The 15,510-nt window shown below is 40.4% G+C and overlaps 1 protein-coding gene across 1 annotated transcript in view; it reads left to right on the top strand.

The window, feature by feature from the left end:
* The window catches only part of MTAP (methylthioadenosine phosphorylase), a 41,690-nt gene extending 27,459 nt beyond the window's left edge, over nt 1–14,231 (top strand). Inside the window, exons 5-8 of the mRNA XM_052645082.1 lie at nt 3,069–3,171; nt 7,792–8,031; nt 11,234–11,356; nt 13,696–14,231. Coding sequence (XP_052501042.1) covers nt 3,069–3,171; nt 7,792–8,031; nt 11,234–11,356; nt 13,696–13,734 — 505 coding nt within the window. The 3' untranslated portion in view covers nt 13,735–14,231. The remainder of the gene's footprint in view (nt 1–3,068; nt 3,172–7,791; nt 8,032–11,233; nt 11,357–13,695) is intronic.
* The last annotated feature ends 1,279 nt before the right edge of the window (nt 14,232–15,510 follow it).

Here is a 15,510-nt window from a genome sequence, read left to right as displayed (position 1 = left end):
ATTTCACTCAGCATAATCATGCCTCATTTTATGCAGTATCGGAATATTCACAGTGATTTAAATTCAGATCATTATTTGAATGTATTGCTGTCTGAGTTGTGCAGAACACCATGATTAGGTGGGCAGGCTGCATGAAGAGATGTTTCTTATCAGCATTTTCCTTCCTGGAATCTTAACAGTATAACCCTGAAACTATTAGACATATGGGTATTAAAGTCCCCAGGTCTTCCTTGGGGCTACCCCTCCTGCAAGGCTGGGTGTTCTGAGGGCCAACTACAGCTTCTCCTTGGTGCTGACTCCTGATTCAGCCTCCAGCTCAGACCTCAGTCCTGAGCTGCTGTGGGGTAGCTGGGCCTCAGGGCTGACTTAATCCTCATAGCACTCTTACAAATGGGTAGTGAACAATACATTTTATAACTGGAAAATGAAGAATCAAAAAGATAAGGTGGTTTTACTATAAACCGTAGAGGTGGAAGTTAGGGAGCTTTGTTTAAAGGGAAAAATGTAAAATGTTAAACTGTAGGCAGTTAACATCACATGTTTATAGCATAACATAAAGAATTACTCCTTGGAAGGAAAGTTATGACCAACCTAGACAGCATATTAAAAAGCAGAGACATTACTTTGCCAGCAAAGGTCTGTCTAGTCAAGGCTATGGTTGTTTCAGTTGTCATGTAAGGATGTGAGAGTTGGACTATAAGGAAAGCTGAGAGCCAAAGAATTGATGCTTTTGAACTGTGGTGTTGGAGAAGACTCTTGAGAGTCCCTTGGACTGCAAAGAGATCCAACCAGTCCATCCTAAAGGAGATCAGTCCTGGGGTGTTCATTGGAAGGACTGCTGTTGAAACTCCAATACTTTGGCCACCTGATGTGAAGAGTTGACTCACTGGAAAAGACCCTGATGTGAAGAGCTGACTCATTTGAAAAGACCCTGATGCTGGGAAAGATTAAGGGCAGGAGGAGAAGGGGATGACAGAGGTTGAGATGGTTGGATGGCATCACCGACTCGATGGACATGGGTTTGGGTGGACTCTGGGAGTTGGTGATGGACAGGGAGGCCTGGCGTGCTGCGGTCATGGGGTTGCAAACAGTTGGACATGACTGAGCAACTGAACTGAACTGAGCTGAAGAATAATACATAATTGTTGCTTAGTAACCAAGTCAGGTCTGACTCGTTTGCGACCCCATGGACTGTAGCCTGCCAGGCTCCTCTGTCCATGGTATTTCCCAGGCAAGTACTCTGGAGTGGGTTGCCATTTCCTTCTCCAGGGGATCTTGCCAAGCCAGGGATCAAACCTGCATCTTGTGCATCTCCTGCATTGGCAAAAAGATTCTTCACCACTGAGCCATCTAGGAAGCCCACTAATGATGTCTTAAGGTAAATGTTCAAAACAGAGAGAGGAGTAATTAGGCGAAGAAGGGACGGGGAGAGAGGGGGACAGAATAGATAAGATGGGGTGTTACTGCATAGATGTCTACTGGGACATAGCCCCTGAAGGGTTCTGTGGCCCTGTTTTTACACTTAATCATGGTTGTAAATAGGATTATTGCTAATATTTGATTCACTGAAGGCTGAAACCAAGTCAAAGCTGGAATATGTGGCACCATTTTATTGGTCAGTTTTACAAAAAGAAAACAGCCTCTGTGTATATAGGCTGGAAGAGTCATTTGACCTGTTCTTCAACCCCATCTGGAATTGCTTGGGGTTAATTTAGCCTTTCTCTTAAGACTCACGTGATAAGGGGGTTGAGAGGAGCATGGACTTTGATTTCATTCCTCCCAAGCTCTGAGGCCTAATCTCTGAGAGAGGTGGCTTTGATGCCAGCTGGTATCACTGTTTAACGTGTGATGGGAGGAAGTGACAGGTGAACTTTGAGAGGTAGACATGCCAGCTGTGTAAACTGAACCAGAATGTTTCTCCATGCTGTTCTCTGCCCTCCCAGTAGAAGTAGAAATGAAGCGATGTACCTTCAGCTGTTGGTTTTCCCATGCCCTGTTGCTACCCTGCTCTCCCCTCTCTAGGAAAATGAGGGCTCTCTCTTTCCTATATTACTCATGAGTTCAAGTTTAGAACAGTGCAATGGATATAAAAAGTGCTTTATTCTGAAAACTTTGAGAGAGAAGTTGCTGGGTGACTTGGCACTGGGTTAATTTTGGACTCTCTTATGGACTCAAAAATGTTTTATCAGAAGGTTAACTTTAGACCTTTCATGAGACTTTAGAATTAATTCTGGCAGGCAGACGCACAAGTTTAAGCAAGACAGCAGAGACAGATGCTTCGAAATGCAGAGCCGGATGAATGGCTGCTTTCTTCAATGGATCAAAGGCATGAAAAAATAAGGTTGAGGGTGGAGGGCAGGAGTTACTCTCAATTTAGTGACAAGGCAGTCAAGTGCAAAATTTGGACCTTGGACCTTGTTTAGAATATGAAACTAACCAAACCACAGTTTTTGAAAAAAGAAAAAAGACTTTATTTTTTGAGGAGGACACGAGGGAAATTGGCAGATGGTCTATAATATATTAGATAATACTTAGGAATTGTCATTTTTATCAAGTGTGATAATGACATTGCCATGGAAAATAATCCATATATTTTAGTCTCTCTGAAGTAGGGATAAAGTGACAAAGTCTGGGATTTGCAATACATGAAGTAGGTTTGATGAAATTTAGGAAATTTTTGAATCTAAATATATATAAGGGGTTCACTGTACGATCCTCTATATCTGAGATGACGGAAGATGTTCACAGTTGACTTCTTGAGTGTTTCACCTGGCCTGCTGAGCCCACAGTTGACTTTCTCCTACTGTTCAGTGTGGTTAGCCTGTCACGGTCAGCAGACCACAGATACTTCAACTCCTGTTGGGAGGCAGGTTACTACCAACCCAGAGCCAGAAAAACCAGGTACTATCAAGAAGCTCTCTCTCTTTTTAAACAGTTTCTTTCAGCTTATCCAGAACTATTGATTCTAGAGTGAGGACCAAGATCCTGACCTAGATATAACTGGTTACCAGCTCTAAAGGGTGGAGAGGTAACTTTTTAAAAAATAACTTTTTTACTTTATTTTGTAGGACTACCAGGAGGCTTCAGACCTTCTATGATGGAAATCATTCCTGTGCCAGAGGAGTGTGCCATATTCCAATGGCTGAGCCATTCTGCCCTAAAACAAGAGAGGTTCGTAATCTTCCTGGAAGGTGTGCCAGAGTAAACCATGAGGGCTTGGGGTGGCATCTACAGACAGATTAGTTGGCCAAGCATGTGGTCTCTCTTCCCCTCTCTAGTTTGATGCTTATGCAAGGTTTTAGGAAGAGTTGTTTACCTTTGTTAATAATCCCACTGTCTCAGTCATCTATAAGCTGAATTGCTCAAATTTGCAACCTTTTTTTTTTTTTTCAGTAAGTTGATTTTAGTGTCAGGATACCTGGATACCTTTTAAAATAATTTAGACAGCATAATATGGAGTATACACTCTGGAACCAGATTTCTTTAGATCAGGTCTTTATTCTTCACCTTATTGTTGCTTGTTTCTGGATCAGAACCTTGGACTCTGATTTCCTTATTTATAAAATAATGATAACATATTGATACTTCACAGGACTGTGAAAGATAAAAGAGTAACTTACTTATAAAGTGCTTTGAGTGATGCCTGTCAATTATAAGACATCTAGTGACTGGTAACTGCTTTTATGAATTAAATTATTAATAATCTATAAATAGTCAGATTGGTATCATTTGCCTTTGAGCTGAGTTTGACTTTTCCTGTCCAGCCTCCTCTCCTCTCCAGGATTATAGTAAGATCTCAGGATTGTAGAGGTAACCCTTATAAAAGCCAGTGGTGGTATAAAATAAGAAATCCTAGCCTTAGCTTTCAGAGAATAAAAATGGCTACCACAATTCACAAGTCCATCCATGGTACTTTTCTTATAACCCCAAAATTTGAAAGTCAAATGCAACCTAGTAGGTCAGAAGTACTGTCAGAAGGAGGCTGCCTAGTAAAATCTTACTTAGACAATACAAATAACTAAACATGTTACTCATTCAGATAATTTTAACACCTGATGTGAAACAGATTTATGTTCAGCCTTGCATAATCGTGTAAAACTAGCTTCTTTACAGGCAAAGCTAGAGTGCTTTAAATAACCGCACTCTGGTCTCAGAAATCTAGAGTCCGAAGCCAGGCTTTGAAGGGAGCTATTTCAGGTATATCACTGCATGTTTATTCTTTGTGACTTCTGTGAAAGCATATTTTTAAGTAGGCATTTAGATATACATTTGAGCCTTAAACAACATTCGGCATGGTTAGAGGCACTGACCCATCATCCAGTTGAAAATCTGAGCCTGAGTATAAATATACAGTTGGCCCTCCATATCTGGCGGTTCTGCATCCAAGGATTCAGCCAACCCACAGAGTGAACAGCATTGTAGCATGAATCTATTGTGAAAAAACTCCATGTAAGAGTAGACCACACAGTTCAAACCTGTGTTGTTCAAGGATCAACTATATATGTTCCTGGGTAGTTATCAGCAGAATATATCAGAATGATGTTGGCCTTAACCTCTGAAACACAGATCTCTCCGCAAAATAAATGTGCTCTCCAAGAGAAGTTAGAAGTGTATGATAACATTTTTGTCCACTTCAGATTGGGAGAAGCTTGGAAGAAATAGACTAGGGAGAGAATATGCATGTTAATAGTAAATCTGAGGTATTGCCCCAGAGATTTGGGTACTAGGAGTAGAGGTGTGTAAGGGAAGTGCTGATGAGGTATTCAGAGTACTTGTAAATGTGGTGGCTGAGTGATAGTATCCAGGAATAAATACAGTTTGGCCTCCTTTGAGACTGAATTAATTCAGCTATTATTAGTCTAGCCAAGCTAAGGACCCATAAAGATTAAGAGTGCTAGGGAAGGCAGTTTAAGAAAATGGGGAGGCGGGGAGAGGCCTTCACAATATTATTTTATTCTTATATACCCTAAAAGGCATTTTTAAAATACTATCAAAAAATGTAAAGAGTAGATGGTGTTGCCCTTCGGTAATTATCACTTAAACTTTCAGTATCCTTGTGATCTTTTGTGTACTGACGACAGATTATCAAGATGAATTGTCCAGTGGCAAGCAAGGTACATAATGGTTGTACTGTATCTTATCATTTGTGTTAAATATGTGTGTGTGTATATATATAAGGGGCTTCCCTGGTGTCTCAGCGGTAAAGATTCCACCTGCAATGCAGGAGACATGGGTTCAATCCCTGGGTCAGGAAGATCCCCTGGAGGAGGAAATGGCAACCCAATCCAGTATTCTTGCCTGGGAAATCTCATGGACAAAGGAGCCTGGCGGGCTACAGTTCATAGGGTCGCAAAGAGTCAGACGTGACTGAGCATCTGAGCGCCCACACATGTGTATATAAAAGAGATAAATATGAAAATGTTCATATGTAAATAGTGTTTCTGGAAAGCTGACCAAAAACTAGAAACAGTGATTTCCCACGGGGAAACTGAATCCCTCGTACACAGACAGAAGAAATACTTGTCAAATAAGAACCTTTGTGCTGTTTACATTTTGTACCATGGATGAGTATTACCTATTCAGAAAACAGTGTCACTTCTAGTCAAAAAGTAATCTGAAACATATTTCTTCAAAAAGTCCTGACACATTAAAAAGACCTCTCAGGCTGGAGTTGCATTTCTGGCACCTTACAATGGCATTACCTGTTTGTGCAAAGTGCTGCTTCGGGTGGCAAGCCCTCAGGGTCTAACACTGGCTGGGCCATGCCCATAAGCCTCCACTTCTCCTCCCCAGCGTGGCACCCACCCCAGGGTGATGGTGAAGACTTACATGCCATATGGCACTGGCTTGCGAGAATTGTGATCTTCCTTCATACATCTTTAGAAGCACTCTGAAGTTTGGCCAAGACATACAGCTCAGTTATTTGGGACTTTTAAAAGACATTTAATGAAGACAGGACTGGGCTGGTTATACCTTAATTTTGAAAGGGGGTGGGGACAGCAGGGGAAGGAGTGATTTAATAAGGCTTATTATTTATAACCTGTGCTCCTTAGGAAACAGTTTTGATTTAGCACAGTCTTATTTTCAGCATGTACAGGATAAATAAACATGATGGAGCATCAACTAGTCATTGGCTAGCACTTGTCATGGTTCTAAATTTAGTTGCCAAGGTCTTACTAAAATTCTTCTATTGCCATAGCACAATGTTATTTTTAAGGAAATACGTTAATTTGCCTGTGTGGTTCAGACATGTGCAGGCAAGACTTTGGCCTAGATTGGAGCCTTCTATTGACTTTGAGTCACTCCGTTTTGTATATAGTATCCTAGGAACTTTGACCAATTACTTGGGAAATGTGTAGAAGCTGCCAGTGTTAATAATTTGAAGAGGACTTCCATGGTGGTCCAGAGGTGAATAATCCACCTGCCAATGCAGGGAACATGGGTTCGATCCCTGGTCCAGGAGGATTCCATGTGTCACGGTGCAACTAAGGCTCTGCGCCACAATGAGAGAGCCTGCACTCTAGAGCCGGTGAGCTGCGACTACTGAAGCCTGCACGTCCTAGAGCCTGTGCGCCATAACAAGAGAACCCACCTGGACGAGAAGCCCAGGCGCTGCATTTAGAGAAGCCTGTGCACAGCAGCCCAGATCCAGTGCAGCCAAAATGATTAATTAAAAAAAAAATCAGAAGACCAGTTTAGCATTTATATATTGTGTTGGGCACTCCTTGCCGTTTATTCCTTGAAAGTGTTGCCCAGTCGTGTCCACCTCTTTGCAGTCCCAATGACTGTAGCCCACCAGGCTCCTCTGTCCCTGGGATTCTTCAGGCAAGAATACTGGAGTGGGTTGCCATTTCCTTCTCCAGGGGATCTTCCCAAGCCAGGGATTGAACCTGCTTCTCCTGCATTGCAGGCAGATTGTTTACTATCTGAGCCACCAGAGAACTGGAAGTGTATTCCTTAGCTCGTATCTCTGAGTTATATTATTACTACCATATCACTGATGAAAAAACTAGGGCATAGGGAAGTGAATTCTTGTCAGTACTTTAACAGTTAAGTTTAAAGGACTAACTTTTTTTCAATTAAACAGGAATGTTTAAGCACAAAGTAAGAGAAAAATGAAATTAGATTAGATATACATTATTAGACACTAGGAAAAGTGATCAAACTTTTAAATAATGTTTCTAAGCTCATATATAGCCTTGTCTCTAAAAGGATGCCAAGACAAGTTTATCTCTGGATAGAAGAAATCAGCATAGCCTCCATTCTGTTTTTTATTGTATGTCTTTAGAGAGGCAGCAGGCAAAGAGATTATGAAAGCACTTTCTACCCCAAAAAAGCTTTCACAAAAGCCCTCAGGTTTTGTATAGAAGAGCAATGAGAATGAGTTTCTCAGGAGCTTGGAAACTTTACTCTGCACATCTCTGAGATGTGGATGAGGAGGGTGCCTTGTGTCGCTTTGAAAGTTAAGAGCTCCGACTCAAGCCCACATTCACAGTCCATGATAATCTATTAAATCAGCTAAAAAGTGAGATTAAAGCATGTAAACAAATGCCTGGTGTAAAGAAAAAGCCCACTGTTTGCTCTTATTGCTGTGAGCTAGATGTTGGGTGGGACAGAGCATTATGTAAATAGATAGGGAGCTAGGAAACTCCCTTCTGTGATCACCCAGGTTCTCTTTGAGGGCCTGCAGGTACTGGGTATTTATAGCAAGAATCTTTTAAAGTAGTAGGGAAGAAAAAATAAAGCTCAGCTTCTGTTTGTATGTTTTGAGTTTGGTTCTTTCTGTTCTAGGTCCTCATAGAGACTGCTAAGAAGCTAGGACTCCGGTGCCACTCAAAAGGGACAGTGATCACCATTGAGGGGCCTCGTTTCAGCTCCCGGGCAGAAAGCATCATGTTCCAAACCTGGGGGGCGGATGTTATCAACATGACCACAGTTCCAGAGGTGGTTCTTGCTAAGGAGGCGGGAATTTGCTACGCAAGTATCGCCATGGCGACAGATTATGATTGCTGGAAGGAGCATGAGGAAGCGGTAGGTGGAATTCTCTTTGATGCATGTATGGCCTGGGTTTCCATGTGCCATGAGAGCCAGTGAGAGAGTGTCTTAACTTTTTGTTTCTATTATATTAGTTCCAAAAAGTGCCTTTATACCAAGTTTTAAAGTCAGCTTTTTATACATTGTCATTAGGTGTTACCAGATTTTTTTTCTGTAGTTCCAATTAGAAGAACAAAATCTTCATAGAGAATGAAAGGACACTTATGCAAGGATCAACAGGGAAGAGTACACTGTAAACATGTAGGTGTTTTGGGAATCTTACTGAGACTCAGCCCTTACATTACAGATAAAGATTCTTGGTTATAAGTTCTTTATGTTCCTATTTATTATGTAGCGGGAAAACCTATTAATGTACCTCTTCCCTACTCAGTTTTCTCCCTGCTACCCTCATGATTTTGAAGTAAATTTTTCTAAAAGACCTCTCTTTTAAAAATAATTTTTTAAAACCACACCACCACTGTTGTACAAAACAATGAGTGATATTAATTCTTTAATAAAATCAAATGTCCAGACTTGTCACATTTTCCCCTCCTGTCTCATGATTTTTAAGTGTTCAAATCAGGATCCCTTATAATCCACACTTTGTATTTGAATGATAAACCTCTTAAGTCTTTCATCTAATATTCTCCTCCCTTTTCATTCCTTGCATTTTACTTGAAGAAACCAGATCACTTGTGTTGTCATTTATCTCATTTTAAAAAGAGACAAGGACAAAACTGCAGCCAAGGGATTTTGAAGGAAGGAGTATGGCAGTGGCTGTTCCGGACACATCTAGGGGAGGGGACATCTTCTCCAGGGGGACCGTACCACCATCTCAGAGCTGCTTGTTTCACCATCCAGTTTCATGTAAAATGGGCTAAGATATTCTAGCTGCCTCTCCATCCATGGGTATGGAGTTTAGGTCATGGATGAACACAGATTCTTTGAGGATGTTTGTTAGTTAAGAGATTTGCAAATCCTGACCCAACGTAGTCTCTGACTTGGCAGCTTTGGTCACCTCAGGGGCAGCTCGGCCTCATGATGTTAGGAAGCTGCTTCCAATTAATAGGAGACTCCAGCCTCTGCCACTCCCCGAGAGCAGACTGCTTCCTGCCTGTGGCTTTCTGCGTGGTCTCATAACATTTGTCTCCTTTGCAGAGCTAATGGTGCTTTCATTTAGTAGGCCACATGAGGTTTGGAAAACAGTCAATTGGAGCTACTTCAGTTAAAAGCAGAAAAACTAAGCTCTGTGTAAGTGGTAAGGCATGAAAGCAAATAATGTTAAATGCCACAAGGAAAGCATAGAAAAGATGGCATCATCTCAGTCAGCTATGTGTGTCATTGTGCTTTAAACCAGATGTGCAGCCTGGCATGGAAAAAGGTTCTAGAGTTGCCTAACCCCTTCTTCAAATTCCCGTTGTTCTTTTTACTTGTAATATTGGGTGACTTATTTAACCCTTCCACATGAGTGGGGGGTGTTAATTACATTTCTGACCTTCTAGGATTCCTGGAAGGATTAAACATGATAAATACGGAGCCACTAGTACAGTGCTGGGGCTTCCCAGGTGGCACTGATGGTAAAGAACCCGCCTGCCACTGCAGGAGATGTAAGAGACACGGGTTCGATTCCTCGGTCAGGAATATCCCCTGGAGGAGGGCATGGCAGCCCACTCCAGTATTCTTGCCTGGAGAATCCCATGGACAGTGGAGCCTGGTGGACCACAGTCCATAGGGTCGCACAGAGTTGGACACGACTGAAGTGACTTAGCATGCACAGTATAGTACTGGCTTCTAAGAAGGTCGTAGTCAGATGATAGGTGTGATGGAATGGTGGAGGGATGTAGTTTCCAAAGAAATCTTTTGAGATTTAAGCTGGATGTTGACCAAGTGAGAATTTATTGTAAGAAAGCAGAAAGGACTTTCTGGGTGGAGTGCAGCAGCAAAAACACAGAGGAAAAGGAGGTCAGAATCTATATAGAAATAGCAGTCACAAAGTATGAGGAAAAGAGTAAAATACAAGGTAAATCTGGTTGTTTCACGATGCTGCATTTGGAGTTTCCTACCTGGCAGGCACCCAGCTGGCCGCCTCCTTCTGCTGTGATCCCTCCCACAGTGATGGCACTCCTCTCTGCTACGGTGCTTATCATTTTGTTGTAAACACATCTCCATGTTGTGGGAGGGGTCTAGGAAGGAATAGGAAGGTATAATCATGGTGCCCCTGAATCTTGGGTTTCTTCTCAGCATAGTTAAGTATGACAAGTACACTTTCTGGTCATCTGTCTTATGCTCAACTTCCTTCAGCTTCCTTAGGAAGCCATTTCAGTCATACACAGAAGCAGTGGGGTAAGCTTCTGTGAATCCAACATCCAACTTCAGTCATAAACATAACGATTTTAAGCCAACCATGTTTCATCTCAATGCTGATCCATGATCTTATCTGTGAACATTCTAGGAGACATCTAACATAACCACAATGCTGTTATCACACTCCAACAATAATTCCTTAATATACCCAGGCAAAGTTCAATTTTCTAGCTATCTCAAGTAGCGTGATTTTTTGCTTCCAGGTGTTCTTAAAAGAAACTAGGTCATTTGTCCTATAGAGTTTCCCACAGTCTGAATTGCTGAAATCATCTCCTTAGGATGGTTTATCCAATTTCACAGTGTTCTATATTTTCTGTAAATTGGCAGCAGGATCCAGAGATTTGATCTAATTCTGACATCATAATCCACAAGGAAACTCATGAAAGTAGACTGTTTGGTTTGGGTTTCTGGTTTTGTGATGTTAACAGCCCATCCATTAATTCACTGGGACTATAAAAATGGTGATACTTTGATTCCATTATTTTTATTAAAGGCTTCTCTAAAGGGAAATCCAGTATTTGTCCAGTATAGCAACAGTTTTAAAACTGGAATCCATTCTGTGGACATGAGAAGAGCCACAAACTTTCTAGGCCATGCCAACACATTATACAACTGAAAAGGTTTCTCAGACACCATGTTGAAAACTAGTTGTGCTTTTCAGAGATGTCATTGGATTTCTCTATGACCTCTCCCCTAATAAGTGCAGAACTTGGGTTCAAGTTCTTGGGAGTAAACTGACTTCAACAGATCAGGTAGGAACTCAGAAAAAAATGTTCTGTGAAAAGCAGTGGAATTTTAAATTGCTGGTAATAGCCTGTGCTGTTGCTTTTTCTAGGTTTCAGTGGACCGGGTCTTAAAGACCCTGAAAGAAAATGCCAATAAAGCCAAAAGCTTACTTCTCACTACCATACCTCAGATAGGATCCATGGAATGGTCAGAAACCCTCCATAACATGAAGGTAAGTATCGTCTCCATCTGCAAGCAGACACTTCCTAGACTCTCAGCTGCCCTTTGCTCTAATTTGCACTGGACCCTTGGTCCATCTGTTCATGTATTTTATACTAGACTAGATGTTCGCTACATGTTTCCATGTCATTTACTAGCATACTAACCATAAATGGAAGAGAGAGAGATTCTGGCTGGTAACGCAAGAGCACTAAAAGTGGAGGTGAAGGAGGTTTATTATCTAATCTACCAGGTTCTTGACACTGTCCTGCTTTGCAGTGTGTCCGTAAATTTTACTTCAAAAGATTGGTAGTGTTTGCTCTGTACACGTATTATGCTGCAGACAAGGCTGTCTTCTCTTTGGCAGATCCATGCTAAGTACTGGCAGCCTTTAAAGCCAGAACACTGGCATACAATACCAAAATGGTGCCAGGGATTGTCTACTTATAGTTAATGTTGCATCAGACAAACTAAGATAGTAATAAACATGTGGAGGGTTGCAGATTGGTAGCTTTTCAACTCTAGTATTAATTCCCAGAATATGATTTGAACTGATGGCTGAGCTCAGATGTATGGTTTTTATCTGGACCTCTTAAGTCTCTTGACTAACCACCTTAGATAAGGAGTTGGCTGAAACTGATCAGATGTTACATTCACCTAGTATCCAAAGAGGGTAGCCAGCATATCCAAAGGTCTCCTAGAATACATCTCTCCTCTTAGGTCTTAGAGTTGAGAGAGGATTTGAAAAGTTGATAAAAGCCCTCTCAACCTGAATAACCACCGAGGAGCCCTGGAATGACAGCTACTGTTTCAGTGTAATGACAGTACTGTGGTAGTAAATGACTGCCAACTGCTGGGCGTGGAGGAGCCGTGATTTGTCGTTTGCTGACTGCCATGGTATAAATGCTCTTGCACAGCCCATTTCAAGCTATCAACATGAAGCCACTGGTAAGCTGGGAAGTGATATACATAATGGGTTTTTACAAGCTGGTACAAGCAGGCTCCAGAAAACCAGTGTAATAAAACGTCTCTCAGCCTTGAGGACTGGCAAAGTCAGGAATACTGGCATTTTGTAATCTGTCTTCCCTACCAGATTTTAAATCCATAAGGAGCAGGAAACACATCTGTTGGTTTCAGCCTATCTGCTCCGGAGATAAATGTTCTTTAATGATAGGTCCCTTCCCTCATGAATTACTTCATCATGATTGAAATATAGGCAGCTCGTTTAAATGGATGAAGGAAAGGGGAACAGAAAATAAGGTTTAGGAATTGGAGACTATCACTTTAAACAGAAACAGCTGCCTCTGGTATTGAGTGTAACAGCATGACTTTGGCGTATCTAAACAAACACACTGTTGACTGGCAGGAAACGTGATTCATACTTTTGGTACTGCTGAGGCTGTTACATGTAGGATGGGAGGGTGAGGTTTGGGGTTTGGTTTTTTTTTTTTTTTTTGGTTTTTTGTTTTTTTAAGGTTTCTGACCCTTGGTCAGAATTTGACTAAGCCAATTTGACCATAGTCCCTTGAACTTTCAAAGATAATTTGTCAAGGAATAAATTTATTATTTCAGCTTCATTTTTAAGTAACAATGTTTGGATAGTAGATTGGTGTTCTCTATTCCTTCTGTGAAGCTTCTGAAAGTGTATGTAAAACGGCATTTTTTAAAAGGGTTAATATGTGTAGAAGAGAGAAAATGAAGAATTGCTACTCTAGACAAAATTGGGAATCATGGCCTCCATTCTGTAACATATAAGGAATACCACACTAAAAATCCCTTATTCCAAGGCAGTATTTTCAGCTCTCTGAACACTGAAGTGTGTATCATTAATTCACTAATTCATTTCAGAATCACTTAGCAAGCACCAACTATATGTCAAGCTATGGTTTACACAGATATGTAAGATGCTGTTATGGAGAAGCTCCTGGTCTATTTGGAGATACTTGCATATTAAAATTTCAATGACATTTTTCAGCAGAATAAGACAAAGGCTAGCGGTTGGTGTATAAAATATGTCCTAGTGGATGTAAAGGGGCAGGGGTGGAGATAAGTGAGAATCAGAACAGTCCTCTGAGATAAAGATTCTAAACCTCACTTTACATGAAAGGAGAATGAGGAACTAATAGTTAAAAAAGAGTTATGCTCAAAACTCCATATGTGGTTAGTGGTTATTAAACTTTCAGTGAACATGAGAATTTTCTGGAGAGTTTATTAGTGTATATCCCAGGAGTCTCACTCTATAAAAATCAAAGTGGTAATAAGCACTCCAGGTGACTATCATGCCCCCAAGCATGAGAATTCCTGCCTGTAGCAGTTTTTGATTAATCATAATCTGTGCCTGCTTCCTTTCAGAAAATGGCCCAGTTTTCTGTTTTGTTACCAAGACATTAAAATAGCATGGCTGCTCAGAAGACCAGGAGACTTTGAAATTCCAGTCCTTTTGGGAATTCCTGCTTGAGAAAACATAGAAAAGATATGCAGCTTTCATCCCCTTGCTGCCCAAGGAAGAAGTGATAAGACATTGCACTCATCAGAAATGCCTTCTCAAAGACTTGGACTGCTTTGAATAATTGAAGGAAAGCAAATTACACTTCCAGAAAAGAAAAAAAAGACGACACCTTTCACCATTCCCCTATTAAATTTGTAACAATAAAGGTAGTCAGTAATATTCCTATGCTGCGAATAATTGAAGGAAAGCAAATTACACTTCCAGAAAAGAAAAAAAAGAAGACACCTTTCACCATTCCCCTATTAAATTTGTAACAATAAAGGTAGTCAGTAATATTCCTATGCTGCCAAGGAATTTGAAGAAGCAAAGCTCTTAGACTATTTACTGGTGTGACTGTAAGTTGGTATAATCTTTTTGGAGGGCAGTTTGGTAAAATGTATCAAAGGCTTAAAAAATACTCTTCGTGCTGGTTAAACTCCTAGGAATTTATCTTTAAGGAATTATCAGAGATACATATAAATAATTATGAATAAAGAAGGATGTATAACATAGTTATCATAGCAAATGTTCAAAACAATCTGAATATCTAACAAATGAAGGTAAATCACGGTCAAGCGCTTAGATTGTGAAGCAGCCAGCTGAACATCATAGCTTCACATAATGTACAAAAGACATTGTTGCTGTAAATATGGAATGAGGATATGTAAGCATTTTACAGTACTAATTTTGTTTTAAGATTCTACATAGTTATATACAGAGAATAGAAAGAAATATATGCACTCTTCTGTCATTGTATTTGGGAAGAGGGACACTGGATAATTTTTAATTTTATTTTTCCATTTCTTCACGTTTTTCTACAATGAATATAATCGAATAGTGCAGTTTTAGAAATAAAAATGGGCTTAGAGAGATCCGGTTCTTGAAAACCCACTGTTTTTGGTAATACAGCAGAAGTTAAGACGGCACTGCCAAGAGGAGTTCTGTTGGAGTTCCATCTTTATATTGTTAAAAAGACCATTGATGACTGTATGGTTAGGACAGTATTTGGGTTTGCAACAGTGTAAGAAAAGCTGAGTGTTTAATATGGAGCTAATCTTAAATTATTTTAAGAGACCATATACACACATTATAGTGTGTCAGATATTTTTAAAACTGACATTTGACTTTTATTTCTACACCTGTTTATGATTTGATGAATTATTTTACATGAGTTGATTTTTTCTAAATAAAAAAGAATGGAAGCTTCTTACTGGTTTTTATTCTTAATTTTATGGGAATGTGGTTTGTTTTCTTATAGAAAGATCATTTTCCCCTCAGCATTACTCCCCACTGTAGTCTGTTTCTTAGTCCTTTAGTAATGTATATCTCTTGCCTGTTTAAAGAGAATGTAGAATGAATGTGTTTGTGTCTAAGGAATTGTCTTCAAGATAATGAGCGGCTAACTGTAAATAATAAACCAGTTACCCTTCAGCATTAATACAGAGCTGTTTGGGTTATATATAAGTATGGCTCTTGGACTCTGAAGCAGCGTTTCAGCTCTGTGCATGAAACAGCCACAGAGGACGTGATGGATCTGAACCCAGGGTTCTCTGGCTCTGTACACCATGACTGTTTTCACTACCCTGTAATATATGCTATGCCTTACTATCCTTCTTTCTTGGTAGACATCTAAGGATGTCAAGGCCGAAATGTAGGAATTTTTCTTGTTCCTTCAAAAG

Source organism: Budorcas taxicolor, chromosome 8 (genome assembly GCF_023091745.1).
Source record: "Budorcas taxicolor isolate Tak-1 chromosome 8, Takin1.1, whole genome shotgun sequence".
NCBI classification, from domain to species: Eukaryota; Metazoa; Chordata; class Mammalia; order Artiodactyla; family Bovidae; genus Budorcas; species Budorcas taxicolor.
This window is presented reverse-complemented; position numbering and strand designations above follow the sequence as displayed.